We start from the raw sequence: 25447 nt of genomic DNA on the forward strand, positions 1-25447 counted from the left end.
AGTGGTTTACCATTTCCTTCTCCAACTCATTTTATAGATGAGGAGACTGAGACAAACAGGGTTAAGTGACTTGCCCAGGGTCACACAGCTAGTAAGTGTCTGAGGCCAGATTCGAACTCATGTCTTCTGATTCCAGGCTGGGCACTCTATCCACTGCACCACCAAGCTGCTCCAAGAAAAACCACAATTGGAGTCCTGAACAGTTGGACATGACTGAAAAAAAATAAACCTAATGGGATCCTGTGCAGCTAGGTGGTGCAGTGGATAGAGCACCAGGGCTTGGAATCAGGAAGATTCCTCTTCATTAGTTCAAATCTGGCATCAGACACTTACTAGGTATGTGACCCTGGGCAAGTCACTTAGCCTTGTTTGACTCAAATTCTTCATTTGTAAAATGAGCCAGAGAAAAAAGTGACAAGCCACTCCAATATCTCTGCCAAGAAAACCCCAAAATGGGATCAAGAAGAGTCAGACATGACCGAAATGACCGAACAACAACAAAGCGAACTTGGGCTTCATTGAGAGATGTAGCTTCCAGGAAAAGCTAAGTGATTGTCCTATTGCACTTCTCCCTGGAGTATCAGGTTCGGTCTCTAAGATGCCATAGGTTTTTAATTTTTTTTTTTTTTTTTGCTTTTTAGCAGGCAATTGGGGTTAAGTGACTTGCCCAAGGTCACACAGCTAGTACATGTGTCAAGCGTCTGAGGCTGCATTTGAACTCAGGTCCTCCTGACTCCAGGGCTGCTGCTCTACTTACTGCACCACCTAGCTGCCCCTAAGCTTGTTCTCTTTAGTCCAAGAGAACAGAACTAGGAGCAATGATTAGAAATTGCTGAGAGGAAAATTCAGGGTAGATGCTGGAAAAAGTATTTAACAATTAGAACAGTCCAAGAGTGGAATGGGCTATCTTAAGATATGGTAAATTCATAATTAGAGGCATTTAAATAGAGGCTGGATGATCATTTTATCAGGCATATTATAGTGGTAGAGGTTAGACCAGATGGCCACTTAAGTTCCTTCCAACTATAAAATTCTGTAATTCTATTATTATTTAGTGGCAAAGAAAAAGAGACAAAGTACATGCCCATGGATTAAAGAATGGCTAAACAAATCGTAGTACCTGAATTCAGAGTAGTAGCATGGGAAGACATATAAACTGATGTGAAGTGAAGTAGGCAGGACCAGAAGAATCATATAAACAATGACAACAATATAAATTAAAAGAACAACAATAATAAAAACAAATAGTATATAAATGATGACTAAACTTGGCTCTGCAGAAGAGAAGATAAAATGTATCTCTCTCTTGCCTAAAGAGCTGGGAGACTATCTAGGTGTGGAACACTGCAAAGAGTCAGTTTCAGTTAACATGTTGATTAGTTTTGGGGAACCAATTCTTTTTTTGCTTTTTAAATTCTCTGTTACCAGGAAAGGCTTGGCTTGCTAGGGAGGGAGCTGGGGAATGGATACAATCAAAAATGAAGGTGGAGAAAAAAGAAAAGATAATAACAAAAATTTAAAACTAAAAAACTTTTTTCATAGTGATATTAAGGAATTAGGATACATTATAAAATGAAATAAGAATATAGCAAAACAATAACTTACTGAAGTTTCTTCAGTTTCTTGTTTCTTTAATATAGTGCAAGGGCCATCTATTGAAAGATAAATAATTATATAAGAAAATCTCAAGTACATGTTTTTACAAAACATACTGAAATCACTGAGGTAATTATCCCAGATGTGAAATGAAGGAATAAAATATATTACCTAATAGTCTTTATATAACTTTGGATCAAAAACCAAAAGCAAAATTGCTAGAGCAAAATATGATTAAATAGCAAATTAAATGGAGCAGAAAACATTAATCACAGAATCACTGAACACGCTGTTTTAGTTCTTCTGGAGTAACTGTTACAACAGGATTTGAAAAAATACGTTCCTGGTCAATTACTATTTGACTGGTGTTCCCTGCAGTCAACAGAAAACACCCACAGCCAAAAGTACTCCTTTATTCCATATGATGCCACAGAGGGTGACTTACTGGAATTAAATTCCATCATTCTTAGATTGTTCTTCTGTGATAACTATCTGCTATTCTCAGCTCAATCACTTGGGTAGAAATTCATGATTATTAGCAGTTCAATTTAGGCTATCAATTTGAAAAATTACTTCCCAAGCATTAAATAATTGCTTAGAAGAATAAAGCCACTTTACTTTGTGTGAGACTCTTTATGAGGACCACTTTGTAGTTTTTTCTCCCTGACCCTCCTCTGATTTCTGCCTCTTAAAATAAGATCGCAAGAAAAAGTTTCGTTTCTGAGGCACATGTGTACATACACGTGTACATGCACACAATACATATAAACAAACATGAAGGAATGAGGAAACTGAAGCATAGAAGAATTCGGTGACTTAATTCAGTATGAGATAGCTGGTTAGTGGCAGAACTTGGACTAAAACCCAGGCCTCCTGTTTTCCAAGTTGTTGTATTTTTGAATACGCCGCTGTCAATCATTTAATAGGCTTTAATTAAAACAAATACCATGTGGCATATAAAAACTAATATTATACTATTCTTATCCTAAAAAGTTCCATAGTGACTTTGATACACATTAACTGATACCAAAGCAGCCAAATATTTTCTTGAGTTTTATATATGATACATTTTTTGAAAAGGTTCTGCCTTTTTCATCTTAAGTAATATACACTTTTACATAACAAGTATCAATCTGAGTGACTACATTAACTTACACATACAAAAAGGCCTTTAAAATGGGCAGACTTCAAAATATACCAACATCCTAACCAACCAAACTGATCTAAATACTAAAATGCTTTAAGAAGCTGAGGCATCATTAACATTGGCCTCATCCTACCACTTATTGATGAAGGATATAACCCCTTCATAACTGAGTAAAGTCTTTGAGAGTTGCTATGGCTTAAACATTCATCACTTTGTGGGGCATCCTGAGGATGAGCCTCTCCATACTTAGTTAGGATGGTCTTCAGACAACAAATACATGGTCCATTTCCAAGCTTTCTCTCACAGCCTCTTTAGCCTGTTAGAACTTGCCAGAGCTTGTGCTCTCATACTAAAGCCTCCATCCCATAAGGCATGGGTGGGAACACCTTTGTAGAAAGTCTTAAGATACACATCTATTTAAAAGTATAATTTCACTATTTTTTCTGGGGAAATAAGAATAAGGAAATGTCAGTAATTAAAGTGAATTTTCATTTTTCATATTTACCCATAACAATACTACACTGTGAACAAAACCTCAGTGTTCTATTATTCTATCTGAATAAATGGTACGTAATGTGTCCAACATAAAGTTGATAACATTTTTATTCGTATTTGAAATAAAAGATGAGATTCATTATAGTTGGAAAATTCAAGCTTATATTTGAAAATTTAGTCTTCTTAGCTTACAAGAATTACCTAAGGTTAGGCAAAATAAAAGCTTAGGTGAAAGTGTGTTCTACTGTTACTGTGGTTACATACCCATTATATCAAAGAATTCATCTAAAGCATTATGCAGGGCTGGAAACTTCTCTCTATTTTCTTCTAATAGCCATATTATATAGCGAGCTTCCTTCAATGATCCTGGATTATTGAAATATTCAACTATTCTTCTCTCTTCACAACTGGTGATTATGTGGTCTAGTTTATGACCATATTTCTCACCCCAGAGAACAGTTATGAGTTTAAAATCAAGCTTTTTAATACAATCACCATAACGAGAAAAAAACATCCTTGTAGCATCCAAACCTGAAATAAAAAAAAAATGCTTGATCAAAACATAATTATTTCTTATTAAGGAGTTAAACAGGGAATGGATGTACTTCTCTTATATTTCCACTAATATGAAAGAATATCCACTTTACCTTTGCTGTGAAGTTATCTTTGCTTAACAAAGCAAAATAGAAATGAATAATGCAAATAATATTTTAAGAGAAAGCATTTAAAATTTGTTGTTTAGTCATTTTAGTCATGTCCTACTCTTTGTGACCCCATTTCGGGGTTTTCTTGGCAAAGATACTGGAGTGATTTTCCATTTCCTTCTCCAGTTCATTTTACAGATGAAGACACTGAGGCAAGCAGGGTTAAGTGAATTGCTCAGGTTCATAAGTACACATTTGAACTCATGACTCGTCTTGATTCTAAGCCTGGTAGTACCCTATCCACTATGCTACCTACCTGCTCCAACAATAACAAAAAACAAAAATTTAAGAGAAAGCATTTAAAATACTTAGTACAAATTTTAAAAAAATATTTCAAGTGCACTATCTACCTAATTTACCAACTAACTGGTTGCTTATGACAATTTTTATCCAGTCATTAAAGCAAGTAGTTTAGGACCACAGTCTAGTTTTATTTTATTTTATCCCAAAGTACTGAAATTTAAGTATTTCATACTTTAACTGTACACCAATGCAAAATGAATTTTGTAGAATCCAAATAGTATAAACTAGTAAGATTTTGCTGTACTTTTATAATATGAAGCACATTACATTGTCAATGAAATCAGAAAGACAGAGTTTGGCGACATATATCCAACATACTAAAGATGGCATTCAGGCCAACTGCTACTTTCAAGATTTGGTAGTTGCTATTAAAAGCTCTTTCCCCATCAGTGGCTCAAGCTAGTCACCATATACCACCCAGATAGTCAGCGGCTTGGTATACCAAACAATCAATAAGTACTGATTAAGCAATTATTATGTGACAGGAACTGTTCAGGGCTTGATATAAATTAAAAAAAAAACTAAATGAAACTTACTTTCAAAGAGATTATATTCTACTGGGGGAGGTAACAGGTACATATTTAAGTATATAGAGAGTAAGTACAAAGCACTAGCAGTATGGGCTGGGGTAGGGGAAGGACAAGAGGCTCAAGAAAGCCTTCATGTATAAAGCAGTAACAACTTTAGAAAGATGGTAGATTTTTTAAAATCTAAAACATGCCTTCCTTTTCTATTCTGGTGGTTATATTTAATTACTATATTTGACCAGGCACTTATTTGGCATAGTCACCCTAGTCAAGTCACTTAACTTCTGTCTACTTCAATTTCTTCATCTGTAAAAATGGGTAAAATAATAGCACCTACAGGTTGTTGTAAGTATCAAATGAGACAATATTTGTAAAGCACTTTGCAAACCATAAATACTTTTATCATTTATTATTATCATCATAGCTATGAGGAATCTAAAAGATTCACCTGACTGCTAAAGGGACCCATGACAAAAAAGGTTAAGAAAATCTAACATAGTCTCCCCTTATGTTCTACATCAACCACATGGTATTTTTCTTTTATTCAGAATCAGAATTTACTTTTAAGATAATTTTAATTTTAGTCCTTTTAAAACTCCTCTTCCTTCCCAGTTTTAGCAACTGAACTGACTAAAGCTGTACCTGCTGTTAACAATTTAAAAGTTTACTTGCAAGTTTAAAAAAAAAACCATTAAACATAATCATAAATTTACAGATAAGAAGGACATTGGAGGTCATCTAGTTCTATCCCCTCAGATGTTCTGCAGATGAGGAAATCAAGTACTAAACATGTTTGGTGACTAGCTCAAGGTCACGCAGGGTGTAAAGACAGATCTGGGATTCAAAGCAAGGGCCTCAAGCTCTGAATACCATGCTCTTTCCAGTGTTCCATGTCATCTCCCTACAGTATAATTTTCTCCTGAGGCCATTACAACTCTTCATTTAAAAACCTCTATATGTTATAAATGGCAAAGAAAATAAAAAAAATATCAGACTGATCATTCAATATACGAAATCAAATTTCTCTAGAAGGAATCTACATACCTAAACTATTGAGTTTCTGGATCCAATCACGTAGTTTGGGACTTATGTCTTCAATCTCACTCAATACATGCAGAAAAATTCTTGTGTTTACTCTACTGTTTTTCTTTATCAAATGCTCGATGAGATGCTCCACTGTTTCAGCTAGAAAATTGCTATCAAAAAAAGCATCTGAACAATCCTCCGTGTTTATTACCTTCCAAGAAAGCAACTCTCTGAGGAGTTTGGAGGTGTCCTGAATGCCAGATTTAATTTGATCAGCATTTTGTTTTATACACTGCAAAATCCTATCATCGGGAAATTGGCAACTTTGTACAAATCCTAAAACAGAATTAGCATATACAGCAGGATTAGTCAAGTGGGACAATGAGATCAATCATTAAATAAGCCTAGGAAGACCAAATATAACATCACATCATGTAGTATGTTGTATGTACACACACACACACACACACACACACACACACACACACACACACACAGTTTTTCTTAGCTTATTTTTAATTAAATAGATTTAGGGTTGAAAGAAACCTTAGAGATCATTTAGTCCAATGTCCCCTTAGGTCACAAATATTTACAAAGAAATACATCTCTCTTCCCTTCTGTAGTGTTGGCTTCATTTTATATATCACTTAATAAACTACTATAAATGTTAGGTAAAAAAATGAACTTTTAAATATATAACAGCAAATAAGTCAAAAGGGAATAACTATTTAATGTACTGTAGATGTAGATTCAGAGCCACTGGCAGAAACTCTTTTATCAAAATAAAAGTGACAGACAAAAATGGTAATTTAGAACTTCATTTTGAATGTTTTTTTTTTTTTGCAGGGGGGAAGGCTGGGCAATTGGGCTTAAGTGACTTGCCCAAGGTCACACAGCTAGAACATGTGTCAAGCGTCTGAGGCTGGATTTGAACTCAGGTCCTCCTGACTCCAGGGCTGGTGCTCTACTCACTGCGCCACCTAGTTGCCCCGATTTTTTTTAACTAGTTGTGTTTTCACATAAAAAGGCCATAAATTTTAAACTTAAGAAAAATATTTATGGACATTTGACCATATTATCAAAAATACTAGCTTAAAAACAGGAGACTAGAAAAATTTACCCAAGTGAATTTTGAGGTGCAGAATGTTTCCATTTTTAAAAATAAGTCTCAGTTGACTCTTCAGGCTATGCACCAGAGCAAGAGGATGGCATTCTAACTGGTATTAGTATACATTTTATACTTGATAAAGGTAACAATAAACAAGATATCTGATGACTAGCTAATGCTGAACATGGCAAAATCAGTAAGATAAGTTATTTTTCCTTTTCTTAAAATATAAGGTCAACTATGAAATAATAAAGTTTGTAGTACATACAACATCTGCCAAAGTAATCATGGTATATGGGACATTTTATCTTTAAAATGTGAGTCAAGAGCCTTCAACAATAGGGTAGATATCTTTAATGGAGTATTTCAATTACCCTGAATTTTGCTGAACTAATGCTTTCTCTCTTCTGCAATATTTCTTAACAAATGTTCTTTATTGACTTGCTTGTGTAGATGAGAAACTATAATAGTCAGCCAATCAACATGTATCAACCACCTACTTTGTGCCATGCACAGTGCTAAGCATTAGGGGCACAAAAAGAGACAAAAGACTGTTCCTGCCCTCAAAGAGCTCACAATCTAATGGGGGAGGCAGGCAAACAATTATATACAAACAAGCCATATACAGGATAAACAGGAAAAGAAGAAGAGAGGGAAGGCACTAGAATTAAGATAGACTGGAAAAGGCTTCTTGCAGAAGATGGAATTTAAGTTGGAACTTAAAAACAAGCCAGAAGCAGAGATGAAGAGAGTGTTCCAGGTATGGGGGACAGTCAGAGAAAGCGCCCAAAGATGAAAGATGGGGTATCTTGTTAATAGAAGAACAAGTAGCAGGGAATACAGATTAAGACTGGAAAGTTAGGAAGGGGCTAGGTTATGATGGGCTTCGAATTCCAAAAAGAGAATTTTGCATTTGATCCTGGAAGCAACAGGGAGACACTGAAATTTAATAATTAGAGGAGTGATATGGATGGATCTGCACTTTAGGAAAATAACTTTGGTGGCTGAATGAAGTATGGATTAGAGTGAGGAGAGGCAAGCACACCCATCAGCAGGCTATTACAGTAGTCTGGGCATAAGGTGATGAGGCTCTATACCAGAATGGTGGCAATGTCAGAGGAGGGAAGGGGATGTATTTAAGAGATGTTGCAAAGGTGAAATTGACAGGCTTTGGTAATTTGGATTTGAGAAATGGATATGGATTGGATATGAGGGGTAAGAGAGTGAAAAGAAAGGATGACTCCTAGGTTACAAGTCTGATGGAAGGACGGTGTGACCAGGCAAAAAAGGTGGAAAAAAGAGGGCCAAGGACAGAACTTTAGAAGACACTCAAAGATTGCAGGCAAGACCTAGATGAAGATCAAGCTAAAGGAATACGAAAAAGCAGTTGGATAGGTAGAAGAACTAGGAGAATGCAATGTCATAAACAGGATAGGTAGAAGAACTAGGAGAATGCAATGTCATAAACATCTAGAGACTTTTCTCTAGAATATCTAAGAGAAGAGGTTGATCAACAGTATCAAAGGCTGCCAAGAACCAAGGATAAAGATTGAGAAAAGATGAGAAGATTTGGCAATTAAGAGATCACTGATAACTTTGGAGAGCAGTCTCAGTTGAATGCAAGACCAGATGCCAGACTGCAGAAGAGTTTAGAAGATAGAGAGAGGAAAAGAGGTGGAGGCAACAATTACAGATGGGTTGAAGTGGGTGGGATTAAGGAAGCTAGTAGTAGGGAACTGGAAGAATATGAGGATTATGCTAACTTCAGAGGAATGAGTCCAAAGCATGAGTGGTTCGGCAGAGGTCTGTTGAAAGACACAAATGATTAGATTATTCTGGTCAAATTAGTCTAATTGGACTACTCCTTCCACTTCAACCTTGCTGCAGGTGGTTATGTTCTATCATGTGAAACCCAGCAGATCCACCTTACAGCAGGCTGGAGCAGGTGATAGTAAGGCCTGGGGGCTTCTGGACAAGAGGCAGGAGCAAACAATTCTGGGTCTGTCAAATTTGACAAAGTCCTCCAGAGCACTGAAGAAAGCCCACAAAAGGCATTCTGTATCTCAGGATGATGTAGAAACAGAACATCCTTAACGGTACATGGTATGTTTCTTGCTTTCCAATCCAAGTTCCCTCTTCTGGGTAGTGAGGTGAAGAACACATTGTTAGATGTGGTCACTATGAAGGTTGTTTTTGCTTGACTGTTCTTTGTTAGAGGGAAGTCTCATGATGGAATAAGTATTTATGGAAAACTTCATACTACTTCATGTACTACATACATACTACTTGATAGTATGCTGCCTTAATGCTTCCTTCTTAGACTACTCTCTAATAATTTCTTAGCCATAGTCAAAGAAGGATATTCAATAAGAATGTGCAATGAGAACATGATGGGTTGATTCAGCTCGGTGAAAGGCTCTCCTGCCTGAACCGCCCATCATGGCGATGCCACTCAAGCCTCCTAAGGGTTACTTTACTTTGGTCCTGACCTATGATTTCTTTATAGGTGATGAAGAGGCATGGTGGCTAGAGCGCCAGACCTGGAGTGAGGATGACAATGTGAGTTGAAACACCGCTTCAGACAAATACAGCAGTGTGATGCTGGACAAGTCACTTAACTTCTCAGTTTCTTCAACTGTAAAATGGGGATCATAACAGCACCTGCCTCACAGGGTTATTGTAAGGATTGATGAGGAGACATACATATCTCAATGTTAAATCTTAAAGCTCTATGTACATGCCAGCTATTATTATTGTTGTTTGTCAGCGCGTGAAATTCTTGAAGTTTTTTCTACCCATGCAGATCAGACACCTAGAGCTGCCTGGAGCACAAGAGGTTAGATGACTTGTCCCTCATCAAACAGGATTTGAACTCAGGTCTTCTTGACTCCAAGGCTAGCTGTCTATCTAGCATACCAGACTGCCTAAATTATGGTTTCTAAAACCTACTGCACTGTTGCTGCTAAGTTCAGATGAGAAAGTATTAATTTGAGCAGTTAAGCCATTAAAATGTAAGCTCTTTTAGAGTAGGAATTGTTTCATTATTTTTATTTGTATGCCCAGCACCTAGCACAGTTCCTGGAACAAAGCACTTTTAAAAAGCCTCTTGATTGGTTAGTACATCATTAGTGATCACTGTCTAAGGTCTGAACTAGAAACCAATATAATCACCAAGGACATACCTAATTCCATAAAACTATCTGACATGTAAATATATTATTCAAACAAATACCATGGACTTCAGCATACCTTTATGGTCACCATGCTTAGATAAGCTGCTTTCTCTAGTTTTTTCTTCCATTCTCTCTTTTGCTAATTTTCTTGCTTCTCTTTTTTGAAGTTTTCTTTTTACTTTTCTTTCTTCTTTAACTTTTATCTTCTCTAGGCTAATAAACAATACCAGTTAATGAAAATCAGAAATTAGTTGATGCATAAACGATATACATATACACACACACACACACACACACACACACACACACACACGTATATATATATATCTAGGATGATCCTCTTGAAGTTTTAAATCTTAGAGATTTACCAAAAGCTTTCTTAAACATTTTTGAAATGTAGAAAAGATACTTTAAAATAGCACAATCTAGAAAACTGAATTTAACACAATTATATTCTAATTCTAGTCTCTCATCTACTGATAATTTAGTTAGAATTCTTACCTAGAACATTTCTGCTTCATGACAGGTCTTGGTGGATCCCTTTCTTTTGTGACTCTATGTTCAAACTTTAAATAAATGAAAGATAATATCTAGAATTTGATTCACATTTCCGTATAGTTAAACAGCAAAAGATATGTCAGAAAACATTAAATACTTCAGAAGTTCACAAAATAAATAATAAAAACTCACAATGATTAACCAATGAAAAACCCTGAACAGTTAAGTGAAGGTACATCATAATCAATTAACTGTAAAGATGAAAAATAAAAGACCAGTCTACCAACTACTTAAGTTATGAGTAAGTAACAAGTTTTTAAGGATGAATTCTAGTTTAAGAAAATTATTCCTGTTAAAATTATCCTCTAAAGAGAATAAAGTTGGAAGTGCCATTCTTCTACTCATAAGAACAAAACGATTATGAAAACAAAGTTGACAAGAATAAAATAAAATCAGAAAAAAGTCTTTTCCTCTCTATAATAATGAAAAATGTGCAAAACAAAAATACCCCACATTCTTTAACAGGTATTATTCATAACACAGAGATAAAGGCTTAACTTTAAAAGACCAAGAATTCTTTATGTCTCCCCAAGAACCTCCTTCTCTCACAAGACATCAGAAAGCTATCCCAGGTTTTCAGTCAGCAGAATCTTTTCTAAACTAAGGTTTATAAGCCTCCACCAGTGTGTCTACTTTTACAGTGAACTAGAGAGTAAACTTAGTAAGACCAAAGCATTTGATAAAATAGCATATCAATAGGATATTCCCTCATAAGCCCTGAGTGTACTTTTACAAATAAACACACTTTCAGTGGGAAGAACGCACTTGTGTAAGGAACATGTTTGGGTACACATGTTCAGGGCATACATGCAGATGAAGGGGAAGGAGACAACTACTTGTTAGCACCTACTGCCTGCTAGGCATGGTGCTGACAGCTTTTACAAATACTATCTCATTTAATCCTCACAATTGTCCTGCGGGGTAGATGCTATTATCATCCTCACTTTGCAGTCAGAGAAAACAAGGCAGACAGAGGCTAAGTGATTTGCCGGGAGTCACACAGTCAGTAAGTGTTTAAGGTTGAATCTGAACTCAGGTCTTGCCGACTCCAGGCCCAGTGCTCTTTCTACTGCTCCACCTAGCCGCCTCAAATCCTGCCTCTGCCACTGCAGAACTACTGAGATCTTCTGAAGATATCAAGTTAACTCATTACAAGTCCTGCTCTTGGGGCAGTTAGGTGGCGCAGTGAGTAGAGAGCCGGCCTTGAAGTCAGGAGGACCTAAGTTCAAATCTGACCTCAGACACTTGACACATGTACTAGCTGTGTGACCTTGGGCAAGTCACTTAACCCCAACTGCCCTGCCAAAACAAAAATTGTAAACAAGTCCTACTCTTGTTCTCTGCTGCTTGTTGGTGGGCATCACGTCTCCTCTCCAGGTCACTGTCAGGGTCACTTGATATCCTGTCCTAAATTCACTAGGAATGCTGTGGCTAGTAAGCTTTTCTCCTGTAGGGGAGGACTACAGCCCTTTCAGCCTTCAAAGGTGTCCTGACCATAGTCATCAGATGAGGCATTATGTTCTCTGCTCAGTAGGGGAAGACCACAGCTCTTAGTTAGTTCTCTTAGCCAGTGGCTATGAAACTTTCCCCCTTAATTTAGATGCTCAAAGAAGGTAACAAGTGCCCAGGCTGAAATCATGTTTTATATTTGAAATTTGCTTTTAACTACTCACTCTCATACTATTGTAAAAACAAAGCTACTTGCCGCTACTGTGGATGTGTAAGACCAACAACACCAGCACACAGGAGGGCTACTAGCACAGGTTCTTTGATCTGCTCTTCTAAGGAAAGCAACTTTAAGGGGTTTACAATCTTACTTTAATTAAACATACAAATATTTTTCACTTAGTTCAGGAGAAAAAGTCAGCACCCTAAACTTCAGAGAAAACACAAACAGAAATTACAAGCAGAAATTATATAAACAGAGTAAAATAACACAAATCAGCAGGCAGGTGTCTGTCCAAGACATTATATACATCGTTACCAGAGAGAGAAGCATGAACATCTGGATTTTTCGAAGCCAAGGGAGCTACAATGCCTACCCAGAGTCTCATCTGGTCAAATCACACTACACTCTTCCAGTGAGGGAGCCCCAAGCAAAATGCTAACCTTAGAGTATATATACACTTCTCCAGGGTCAGAGGGTGTCACAACCATGCGACTCAAACCCATGTGACCTAGGACTTCTTGTGACTTCAGCAGATCAAAGACTCCCGATTCAAAGACTCTTGATTGAAACAAAGGCAAGACTCAATCAAAGGCACTTGATAACCTTAATGCTGAGCACTCCAAAACAAAAAACAGCAAAAAGTCCCACCCTGTTTGCCATTACAACTATCTCCTTTGAGTCCCTCATTTCCACTCTTATTGTCATAAACTAAATTCTATCATGACTGAGAAGACTACCCCCAGAACTCTATTTCCTTAAACAACAAGAAAAAAAAGAAGTTGAATGAAACTGTTGGGAAGAAACTCTTCCAATATGTTCCTCTGTTCCATTGCCAAGGATGGTAAAGATGTCTGAAAAACTACAATCTTTTTTGTTACTGTATGGTGGAAAGAACATTAAGTGACTGAAAATAGCAAAAGACTTGCTAAAGCAATGACATCTGTTGAGGAACAGTAAACATGAAGCCTGGTGGGGAGCTTCTGAGAAGTGATGCCTGGCCAGGAGTAAGTCTCCCAGAAGACAATGGCAGAGGCGTAAATGGCCCTTCAGTGTGTGTGCCCCAATCACAAGAATGTCCTGTGCGTGTGCTCTCTGAGGGTGTCAATTGTGGGGGAACAAGCTCAAAGAGGGGACGAATTCTCTTATTATGCTATTTCATTAAATACCACTGCTTTGAAATAAATGGGTTTTTTTTGATCTTCCAAGTATAAATTGAGGTAATTTGGGGGAAGGGGCGGGGAATCCACAAGCAAGTGAGTCACAGAGGCTACATGTAAATACTATCAATTTACTCAGATCCTGCTTTTAGGAGATACTTACTTCACATTTAATATGACCAGTTGCACCAAAGATAACAATCTTAGAAATAATACCTCTACAGTCAGGAGTAAGACATGTTCCTTGGAGAAAATCCTGTATAATGGAAATAGGAAATATAACATCAGTGAAAAGTGAAATGAAGTTAAATTATATCTTTTGAACTAAAAATGGAACATAAAAGTATGGCAAGAAACTTCAAGGAAAAGACTACTTAAGAAAATACACAGTACTAATGACAGCATGTATTCTTTTATTTCCCATTTCACAGAATGTAAGTTTAAAGGTACATGACAAAATATGACTAACACCCTGTGGGCAGTTTTCTTATACAGGTTTCAAGAGGCTGAATCACGGACCAACTCAGTTTGACTATGCAGATATAGGTGTCACACTCTGTCAATATTTCAGGGAAGTAAGTAGCCCCTATTTTTGGAGCCTTCTGCTCCTCACAGCTAGTTGTCAGTACTTAGGACTGAAAATGTTTTTTTTCTTTTTTTAGGGATTCTGCTCTATGTAAAGCTTCCATGTCTTATGTTTCCTCATCCTGTCTGTTTTGTAGACTTCTAATAATCCCTAAAACATATATGTGTGTGTGTGTGTGTATAAATAAATATATATATATATATATATATATATATATATATATATATATATAGGAAAGTAAGTTCAGTGATAGGCATAATGAGAAGTGAACTCAATTCCAACTGGGTAATAAAACTTACACATTTCTTCAGAAAGAGCTGTAATAAATACTCTGAAATAAAAGAATTCTCCTGAAGGAAGCCAAGCTTATATTAATTGTTCTTACACACTTGTATCAAATCCCAAACAGATTTGTTTTACTCATCAAAACACCTTGTTACAATCATGAATAACATGAACATAATTCTGTTTATTCTCTTTTCTTAAAAAAAAATGGAGAAATTGAATATTTTATTTAGGCCCTTTAGCAGATGCCTTAACTATGTTTAATCTCAAATTTATTTTTTTAAAAGATTCTAATGTTTTTCATATAAACAAGGTAGTGATTTACGTGAACTAATGCAAAGCGAAGTAAGCTAAACCAGGATAAGAATTTACACAATGACCATAATACAAAGGAAGCACCATTGAGAAACATCAGAATTTTGATCAATGCACTAACCAAGTATCAGTTTAGGGGATTGAAGTATACCTTCTTCCTCTTAGGAGAAGGGCAATGGGTCACAAGTGCAGCATAAAGCATTAACAGTGTATTCATTTGTGTTGGAAAGTGATAGCAAAACATTTTTTAAAATATCAATAATGATTTTTATTAAAAAATCATTTTTGGACATGTTAAATTTCAAATATTAGTGCAATATCCAGATGAAGCTCTTTCGTGGAAAGTAGGAAATGCAGATCTGGCACTCATCAGAGGGGTCCCAGATGGAGGTACAGATCTGGTCACTGAAGTAGATCTAGAAAAAGAAGAGCCCGAAGGAGAGAATCTTGGGGAAAATTTAATTTAAGAGAATAAGAAGAGGATGGGAAGTGAGCAAAGGAGAGAAGGAGCTGTCAGAAAGGCAGGACACTCAGGAAAAGTGTGAAGTCAAAGAAACAGAGAGATGAGAGAGATCCACAGTGTTATTACTAAAACTGTCAAGTACTTTGTGACACAAAAACTGTTTATTGGATTATGTGCTAAGGAGCTTATTAGTGAACTTAGCGGGAGAAGTTTTATTAGAAATGTGACAACAGAAAAGGCTAAAGACAGCGAGTGATGAGGAAGTAGAAACATCATGTGCTTAATATATAATGGGTATATAAAATTGTCTTTTACCACTACAAGCATACTGAGATAACCAAGTGTCACTGTAAAATGTAACTTCATTTTCCACTTTTTTTCATTGTTCATAAAATCATAGGTAAATGTTTATAAGACCAAATGTTTAGAGCTGGAAGGGAATGGAAGAACTGGAAAGTTATTTGGTCTAGTTCTTTCATTTCAGAGATAAGGAAATCAAGGCTCAGAGAGAAAATGACTTGCTCAAAGAGTTTTTTCAACATGACAGATAAGATATTAATTTTGTTTTTACACATATCCTACATTAAGAACAAAACAAACACAGAGCAAGTCGGGATCCTTAACAAAATGTATTTTCTTTGAGAGCCTATGTTTTAAAACTAGTGTTGGTTAATGAAATTTGAAGTAAATTCTTATTTGTTATTAGATATTAAAAATAAAAATTAAAAAAAAAATCTTGACTGCAAAAGTGCTTAAAGACTTGGGCATTCACAACTTTACTCTCATCGAATTTGGCTTAAGGAGGGAATAATATATACATTCAATTGGCTATCTTATCCTACAGGAAAGTAGGGGGGAAGGGCATAAGGGGGGGAATAATAGAAGGGATGGCAGACTGGGGGAGGGGGTAGTCAGAAGCAAACACTTTTGAAAAAGGACAGGGTCAAAGGAGAAAATAGAATAAATGGGAGGTGGGATAAAATGGAGGGAAATATAGTTAGTCTTTTTACATTATGACTACTATAGAAGTGTTTTGCATAACTACACATGTATAACCTATATTGAATTGCTTGCCTTCTCAATGAGTGTGGGTGGGGAGGGAAGAAGGGAGAGAATCTGGAACTCAAAGTTTGAAAAACAAATGTTAAAAATTGTTTTTACATGCAACTGGGAAATAAGATATACAGGCAATGGGGTATAGAAATCTATCTTGTCTTACAAGAAACTAACAGGGAAGGGGATGGGAGGGGGCTGCTAGAAGGGAGGGCAGACTGGAGGAAGGGGTAATCAGAATGCATGCCATCTTGGGGTAGGGGGTAGGGGACAGATGGGGAGAAAACTTGGAACTCAAAATCTTGGGGAAATGAATATTGAAAACTAAAAATAAATTAATTAATTAAAAAAAAAAGACCTGGGCACTCAGTATGCCCTTTTAAGAAATGTTTTCTATTTTATTGTAAAAGCTCTTTCAGCTTAATTAATGATGAAAATGACCTAATCTAGAGCAGAGGTGTCAAATAAGTGGCCTATGGGCCACTTGTGGCCCACAAAACTCCAGAGTATGGCATGAACCAGATTAAAATGTAAGTAAGATATTTAACAAAATAAATTAAAATATAATAAACTTAGATAATATTACATTTTAAAACTAAGTCAATATGCAGCTTAAAGGGATCCTTATGTACAGATTATTGGTCTCTGAGTTTAACAGCACTAATCTATAGGATGATATTATTTTAATAGGGATAAATGTAAAGCCTCATATCTGGGTTAAAAAACTTGGAAGTATAACAAGTAGACATGGCTAAACAGAATTTCATCTAAAAATGATCTAGAGGTTTTAGCAGATTGCAAGCTCAATATGAGTCATGTGTGAAAAGGCAACAAGAAAGCTAAAGCAAATTTAGGCTGCGTTAGAAGAGGCACAGCATGCAAAGTGACAATGCCACTCACTGTTCCCTCAACTTGGAATAGTATATTCAGTTCCAGGTACCACTTTTTAAGGCCAGTGATAAGCGAAAAACATTCAGAGCAAAGAAGGCAGAATTGTGAAGGGCCTCAAGTTCTTGCCATATGAGGAAGGGTCACAGGACAGAGGTGTTTAACATGGATGAGACAAAACTTAGGGGAACATAACAGCTGTCTTCAAGTATTTGAAGAGAAAACTAACATTCTGAGTTATCAGAAAGTGGAGTGGCATATCTCAGAGACAGTAGATAGAAACACAGACAGTATCTCACTAGGGGTCTCCAAGACAAAGCTGAAGGACCCCTTGCTGGGTATGCTGTAATAGAAATCTCTTCGTAGTGTAAGATTCTTTAAGTGTTAACAAAACCTCAAAGTACACATTTCAGAAATGAACACAGAATCTCTTTCCTTTAGAAAGTCCTAAGTATGTGCAACAAGAATATTAATAACATCCAGAAATAGTATGTCTTACCTTGTCATTTTTATCATTGAAAATTGTTGTTTTTAATTTTTTCCAACAGCTAATGTGAAATTCTACCCTACAAAACTGGCAGCAGTTAATTCGTATAAAACCCTGAAATCCAAAAGAATGTACATTAATTCACATTTGAATATATATATTATTGGGTATTGTATGCATCTGGCGAGAAAAACTAAGAAAGTCTATTTAGACGTTTTGAAAATTCCATTATTATCATAGAGAAGTTTATTATTCAATAATTAGATAAACTATAAACTCCTTGTGATCAGGGACCATGTTATTAGAATTAATTTGTATTTCGATAAATATCTGATAGATATGCACTAGGTATTTCAATATGATAAACTTTTTCTTTGGTATCTATGGCAGAAGCATTAACAGAAGTAGAATGCATAAAACAAGGGAGACAATAGTCCCATTGTATTATTACTTGACCATGTAAGAAACATTAAATATTATGTCTAATTTTGGCAGTGTGTTTTAGAAAAGACATTGAGAAGCTAGAGGGTATTTAGAAAGGTCTGACCATAATGATCTGGTGAAATAAGTAGAGACATTTAGTCTCAGAAGAAAAGACACAGGTATGGAGAAAGACAGGCTATCAGTTTTCAAATATCTGAAGATTTATTACATGGAAGAGGGATTAGACTTAATCTACTTGGTGCCGGATAGGAGAATTAGGAAAGCATATTTCTGGCTTATTATTATAAAAAATTTTCTAAGAAAATTATAGTTCTCTTTCACTGAGGTCTTAAAAAAGAAGAAATGTTGAGATGTTGCCAAGAATATTAATGGTTCAGGTAAAGATTACTAAACAACTGCTAATGTTCCTTCCAAATTTGAAATTTTATATTGTTCTTATAAATCTGATATAAAATAGAGCCTACTACTGTCATCTATAATTGTTAACATACCCATGCAAATGTCAGTTACCAATAAAACTATCATTTTGTTCTCTATGTTCTAATTAGAAATCAGAATTTTCATGAGATACTGTATAGGAGAATAAGTTGGATTAGAGACCTATTCCTCTGGAAAAGTTGTAGGCATCAATGTGAGAAGAAAGGAAGAAATTTCCAAGTCCCAAAGAGGCAGGCAATTGTATTTCTTTCAAACTTGAGGTCCTAGGATATAACACTATTTAGATTTCTTTCAATGAATAAGTTTCATTACTGAAATTCACTTTAAAAAGTTTTATTTCTTACCTTGAAGTCTGGATCATTTAAATATATCTGGATTTTGGAATATCCATGGCACTTCTGATAACAACAAACTGCATCTGGATCTGGTGGGAATTTGCATTCTTCAATATGATTTTCCAATATCAACTAAAATCAGAATAAAAACCAGATATTATGTTACTCTTTCCAAAAAACACTGATTTATAAACAACCTAGGTTTCCTGATTCTAAAAGTATTCTGCCTTAGAAATGATCAATTCTAAGCCAAAAACTAACACAAAAAACTTTTAAGTTATTACTTTAAAACTGATAAAAGAGAGATGTAATTGTGTAATTGTGGGGCAGGAGGAATGAAGGGGGAAAAATAATTTTGAAATCTTTCTCTGTGTTAAACATCTTAAAAAACATTGCTGGCGTCAACTACTTAAAGTATGTCAATAAATACATATATTAACAAGCATTTATTAAGTATTCCCTATGTGCAAGGCAAACTATGCTAAACCCTAAGGGTAAAAATGAAAAAACAGTCCTTGTTCTAGAAGAGTTTACATCCTAATGGGGAAGAAAACATATGTATAAATAGGTACATAAATAAGGTACATACCAAGTAAATACAAGAGAAAAAAGCTCTAGTAGCAGAAGTGATCAGAAAAGGAATCCTGCAGAAGGTGACATTTGAGCTGAGTTTTGAAAGAAGCTAGAGATTCTAAAAAGTGGAAGTGAATGGCTGGGTCAAAGGGTGTGTGTGTGTGTGTGTGTGTGTGTGTGTGTGTGTGTATATATATATATATATATACGTATATACATATACACACACACACACATATACATATATATACATATATACATATACATATATATACATATATCATACTGCTTTCTAAAATGTTTGGATCAGCTGGCAATTTTGACAATTTGTTAGTCTATTCCTTTTCCCACAGTTCCATTTCTTGTTATTTTGGTCATTCTAATAGGTTAAGTGGCAATGTAAGATTATCTTTATTTGTATTTCTCTGATTATTAGAGAATTAAGCTACTTTCTCATGAGGCTATTAGCAATTCGAATTTTGTCCTTCAAGAATTATTTGTTCATTTCTTTTGACCACTGGGGATTATATATTAGTCTTGTAGATTCCCTATGTAAGAACTACGTTCGATATATTTACTGTAAAGTTTTTCCTAATCTGTTTCTTTTTCATTTTAGAGATACCTTTTAAGTATATAAAATCCTTTTAAAAAAATAATCAAACCTAAATTGTCTTCAATAATTTTTTCCATGTTGATTGATTTTTAAAAGCCTTCCTCTGTATTTAACATACTATTCTTTTGTCTTCCAGTTTCAAAATGATTTTAAAAAATACTTACATTCATGATCCAGTTAGTTACTGTACTATATGAGTTTTTCTATACTTCTGGAAACAGAGCAATCCTGAGACTGTTGCTTTGTGAGCTTTGCTTCGGTAATCCTATAGATAATGCTGCATCTTTTCCAATTCTTTGCATGATTCAGAGATTTTTTCAAATCTATACTTATAGTTGCTATGAGCTATGTACAATTCCATTTTCCACTGAAATAAGTTTGTTGCTAGTTGATTCTTTCAAGTTTTCTATTATAATCTCAATTTGTCATTTTCTCCATTTTTTCCTCTTAATGCTAGATTTTCTTTTATTTGGTCTTCAGAATTTTACTGGAGTTTATTATTGCTTAATTGCTTTAATGGTGTCATTTATTCATTTCAGCATCTCTCAACCTGCATCAAGTGTCTCCTATAGGCCAGACACTGCATTAGATGATGGGTTTACAAAGACAAAAGTGAACTCTCTACCCTCAGGGAGCATTTGTTCGATTGGGAAAATGGAGGATACACATAAATACAAAATTTATACAAAGTAAATATAAGGCAATTTTAGAGTGGGGAGGCACTAGACGTTTGAGGGATTAGAAAACCTCATTTTAGAGATGGAACATGAACTAAAGAAGTGAGGGATTACATAAGCTGGGGGTAAGGCAGCAGTGCATTTGAAACCTGTGGGAAAGCCTATATAAAGACACCAAATTAAGTGACAGACTGGTATATATGAGAGACACCGTAGGCCTGTTTCATTTGATACAAACTATTTTTAATTTTTATTTTATTGACCACTTCACTAATTTTCTATTTTGTATAGATGCTCATGTTTTTCTGTAGATTTTTAGTAATATTTCTTTTTGTTGGCATTTCTATTTGTTGTTTTCTGAGGGGTATGGAACTGCACTCCCCTTAACTCATACTCTTCTACCTTGAGTGGAAAGCCTATTCTAACATTTTAGTAGATGCTGTAAAATCTCCATTAGATATGCTGAAGAGAGACAAGTAAAGCAATTCCTTTCGCTACATCAGCTCTGGGTCCTTATTACCGTCCTCTTTTGTCAGTGCTACCACAGCCTAGCATGCCTACCACTTACTTCAACTAAACCTCCGCATTGTTGCTGCTCTTTCTTGACCATCCTCTCCTAGGATTTATTCTCATTGCTATCTCAGTGTGATAGAACAGGATATGCTCCCAAGGTTAAGGTGTATCTACCAACTACCCAAAATGCAACTTCACATACTATCAGCCTAGAACCAGGATAGGAAAATGTTGATGATATTTATATTTTAAAAACTTAAGGCTGTATCGTCGACTTAAAAATATATACCATCAAATTCACTCTGGGAATGTTGAGGTTTTAACACATCAAATCCTAGAACAACTATGATGGAATACCAGTATAGTAGTGTGCCTAAGCACAAAGAGAAAGGAACTGCAAGAGACAGAATGAAGTTCACCTTTTCCAGGCCTCTTAGCCTCAGCCACTACCTCAAAGATCAAGTAACAGGTGGTAAGAAAGCTTTGCTATAGTTATTTGTCTATCTGAGTATAAACTGTGTATTATTTAATACAGCAGCAGGGAGAGGTGGAACAAGAAGTGGGGGGAAAAACAGTACTCCATTATCTCTCCACTGTCTTATATAGGAAAAATATTCAACAGTACTCAGACTGATAAAAGTGGTTTGATTGGATTATTTTATTTCCTGTGAAATGGAAGTCTCACTATAAGGAAATATTTACCTGCAATTTCTCAGCTTGAGATTCTTCAATAACCACATTAGTTGTAGGCCAAGTCAATACTCCAGGAATAAGTTTAATCATGGTCTTAGATTTTTCAAAATGACCAAGTGCATCTGAAAATCTAAAGAAACAATGAAGAACAGGGCCATTAAAGGTGATACAATGTGGTCTTCTCTTCCATTCTAATTTATTCATTATATTCTCTTCTCTGAACAAGTTCATTATAAGTAATACATAGTTGAGCACTAAATTGTTCTCTAATTGTTTCATATGTATTCCTCTTGTCTTTGCAGATAGGTTATAAGTTCTTTCATATCACAGATTTAGAGCTAGAAAGAACCCTAACGACTGTTTAGCACAATCCCTCATTTTTCAGATGAGAAAACTGAAGCCCAGAGAGAGCAAGTACAGACAAGCTAAAAAGACGGGACCGGAGAGGCGAAATCAAGTCAGGTCATATGAAGGGGAAATAAGGCGCAGGAAAATATACTCTGAGGTTTATAATTTGAGTTATAAATTTTATAACTTTTAACTTCTGAAGGTCCACCAGAAAGAAGACAGAATTTGGGTTTCCTAGCCTTTTTCTAGGGCAAAAGGGTGAATTTTCTTTTCTGCTCTACTAAATTCTTGTCCAGAGCCCCAATATTCCCTAACAATGCTTTTCCATTGTTCTCCTTGAGTTTACAGCAGAGTATGGGGGGGGCAAGAAATAAACCAACTACTATATTATAGCGATATTACATGATAAGTTCATTAGAAAGTTACAAAATAAAGCGCTATGCAAAGTCCAAATGGGCAAGAATCAGGGAAGCCTATGGAAAGAGGTGGAATATGAATACTTGTAATGAAAGGAAAGTCCTTAAAGTGACCTGCAATTACTGATGCTTTATGGACATTAACATTAGAACATTCCCAAAATTATCACTTGTAAAAAATATTTAGTCATTATAGGCACTGGGCATACTCTATTAACTGGCTATTCAATCATGATAGCATTAACATCAGCTCAAATCTCAAAAATATTGTGTTATACTCACCTATTCTTTTTCAAATATACTTTTCCAATTCCAAAATAGGCTAAGCAGTCAACTCCTTCATTGGGATATTGCTCAATAATTCTCTTAAATTGATATTCAGCTTCTGATAATTCCTTTAATAGCAACAAAAATGATGATCACATAAACATAAAGAAGAAAAAAGCTTGGGAAAGCAGAAGGATCCTGGCTTCTACAAGTGGCCAAGAAAACCTATGCAAGGGTGAATTAAAGTAGCATGAATGTACTTTACAGAATAGTGATGTATACACACAAACACACCCATCGACTCACCCATACATGTATTCTATTACATGAAGGCTTAATTTTAGATGTTTTATTGCTATTATCTAGCTGAAGAATTTCTTCAGTACATACTGATACATGTATATATTTTCCCCATTAGGATATAAGCACCTTAAGAGTAGGGATTATTATATAATTTGTATTCCTAGTGCCTAGCACACAGAAGGTGCTTAATAAATATTTATTGATTAATGCATTTAACATTTAGTAATAGACTCTAACAGAGTTTTTCTTTTTAAAGGGATAGACTAAAAGTAGAAATCTATCCCTGTCATAGGATCTTTCCTCACTTCCACCTCAAACAAGGAAACAAAGCAAATATGCTAAGGAAAAAAAAAAAAGGAAAATCATAAGAAGCCTCTTATGTGAAAAAATTACTCTTCTATGCCTAGGTACGTATCTCCTAATAATGTCAAAATTTTAATTCATTTAGAACTCTTCTAAAACTTACCTCAGGCATTCCTATTCCAAGAAGAGAGATGGCATAACCATAGATTACTAGGACATAGTTAATAAGGGCAAGGTTCAGTTGCTGTCAATAAAAAGAGAATAAAAATATAGAACTGAATTACCAATTTTAGAGCTGCAAAGAATCATCTAGCCAATCTTACTGATTTTAAAAATAAAGAAACTGCAGTGCAGAGGCTAAGTGACTCACCAAGATCATAAGACCTTGTGAAAAAAAAGCCAATACTAGAATCTAAGTCTTCTCCTGATGCTCACTGTTCTTTCAAATTAACCCTTTGTCTACTTACCTCACTAATTTGTACTTAATGTGAAAAAGACTTGGGAAAGCAGGGACTTGCGTGAGCTCCCCACTAGGTCCCTCCAAAAACCTGTAAAACATGGCTCTGAACAAATTCTAGAACTGCAAAACCCACAAAATAGCAGAGGGAAGCAGGGATCCAGCCCAGGACAGCCTGGATGGTCGCTGGATGAGGTCTACCACCCACTGAGCGGAAGGGAGAGGAGATCAGCGCGTGGGCAGCGGCAGGACCAACCAGACAGGGAGCCGGGCGGAACAGGCCCTTAGCGCCCTGAATCAGTGAGCTGCGGCAGTTACCAGACTTCTCAACCCACAAACACCAAGGACAACAGAGAAGGTTAGTGGGAAAAGATGCGGGGGACAGAGTTCACCCTTCGGCCACTGCCCCAGGGGCAGCGGGGAAGGTGCAGCTACAGAACAACAGCTTCAGTTACTTCCAGCCCCAGGCCCACCTGCTGGAAGGAATTAAGTGGTACATCAGAGCAGGAGTGCAGAGCCTGCTTAAGATTTGTGTCAGGTCTGGGTTGGTGGTTCTTGAGGAAGGATGAGCGCTGGTGTAGCAGAGCTGGCTGTATAGAAATAGCTCTGAAATCAATAGCGCATCCCCTCAAGCTTGGAACAAAGTACTCTTTGCTCTAAAAGCAGACATACCCTGACAAAAAATTCAAGAGTCAAGTAAGTTGGCTGGGAACATTGCCAGGCAGCGAAAACGCACTCAGATTCAGTCTCAGACTTTGGAATCTTTCTTTGGTGACAAAGAAAACCAAAACATACAGCCTGAAGAATTCAACAAAGTCAAAGAGCCTACAAGAAAAACATGAACTGGTCTCAGGCCATGGAAGAGCTCAAAAAGGAGTTGGAAAAGCAAGTTAGAGAAGTAGAGGAAAAATTGGGACAAGAAATGAGAATGATGCAAGAAAACCATGAAAAACAAGTCAATGACTTGCTAAAGGAGACCCAAAAAAATCCTGAAAAAAATATTGAAGAAAACAACACTTTAAAAAATAGACTAACTCAAATGGCAAAAGAGCTCCAAAAAGCCAATGAGGAGAAGAATACCTTGAAAGGCAGAATTATCCAAATGGAAAAGGAGGTCCAAAAGACCACTGAAGAAAATACTACCTTAAAAATGAGATTAGAGCAAGTGGAATCTAGTGACTTGATGAAAAATCAAGATATTACCAAACAGAACCAAAGGAATGAAAAAGTGGAAGACAATGTGAAATATCTCCTTGGAAAAACCACTGACCTGGAAAATAGATCCAGGAGAGATAATTTAAAAATTATCGGACTACCTGAAAGCCATGATCAAAAAAAGAGCCTAGAGATCATCTTTCAAGAAATTATCAAGGTGAACTGCCCTGATATTCTACAGCCAGAGGGTAAAATAGAAATTGAAAGAATCCACAGATCGCCTCCTCAAATATATCCCAAAAAGAAATCTCCTAGGAACATTGTCGCCAAATTCCAGAGCTCCCAGGTCAAGGAGAAAATACTGCAAGCAGC

At 36.0% G+C, this 25447-nt stretch overlaps 1 protein-coding gene across 1 annotated transcript in view; it reads right to left on the minus strand.

Moving 5' to 3' along the window:
- Positions 1-25447, minus strand: part of TTC3 (tetratricopeptide repeat domain 3) — a 142871-nt gene that overhangs the window by 46817 nt on the left and 70607 nt on the right. Inside the window, exons 19-29 of the mRNA XM_036747973.1 lie at positions 23627-23707; positions 22873-22985; positions 21836-21956; positions 18767-18889; positions 17553-17654; positions 13627-13719; positions 10581-10645; positions 10156-10292; positions 5817-6134; positions 3503-3769; positions 1606-1652 (exon numbers count right to left, since the gene is read on the minus strand). Of these exons, the coding sequence (XP_036603868.1) occupies positions 1606-1652; positions 3503-3769; positions 5817-6134; positions 10156-10292; positions 10581-10645; positions 13627-13719; positions 17553-17654; positions 18767-18889; positions 21836-21956; positions 22873-22985; positions 23627-23707 (1467 nt within the window). The remainder of the gene's footprint in view (positions 1-1605; positions 1653-3502; positions 3770-5816; positions 6135-10155; positions 10293-10580; positions 10646-13626; positions 13720-17552; positions 17655-18766; positions 18890-21835; positions 21957-22872; positions 22986-23626; positions 23708-25447) is intronic.

This window comes from Trichosurus vulpecula, chromosome 2 (assembly GCF_011100635.1).
Source record: "Trichosurus vulpecula isolate mTriVul1 chromosome 2, mTriVul1.pri, whole genome shotgun sequence".
Taxonomy (NCBI): domain Eukaryota; kingdom Metazoa; phylum Chordata; class Mammalia; order Diprotodontia; family Phalangeridae; genus Trichosurus; species Trichosurus vulpecula.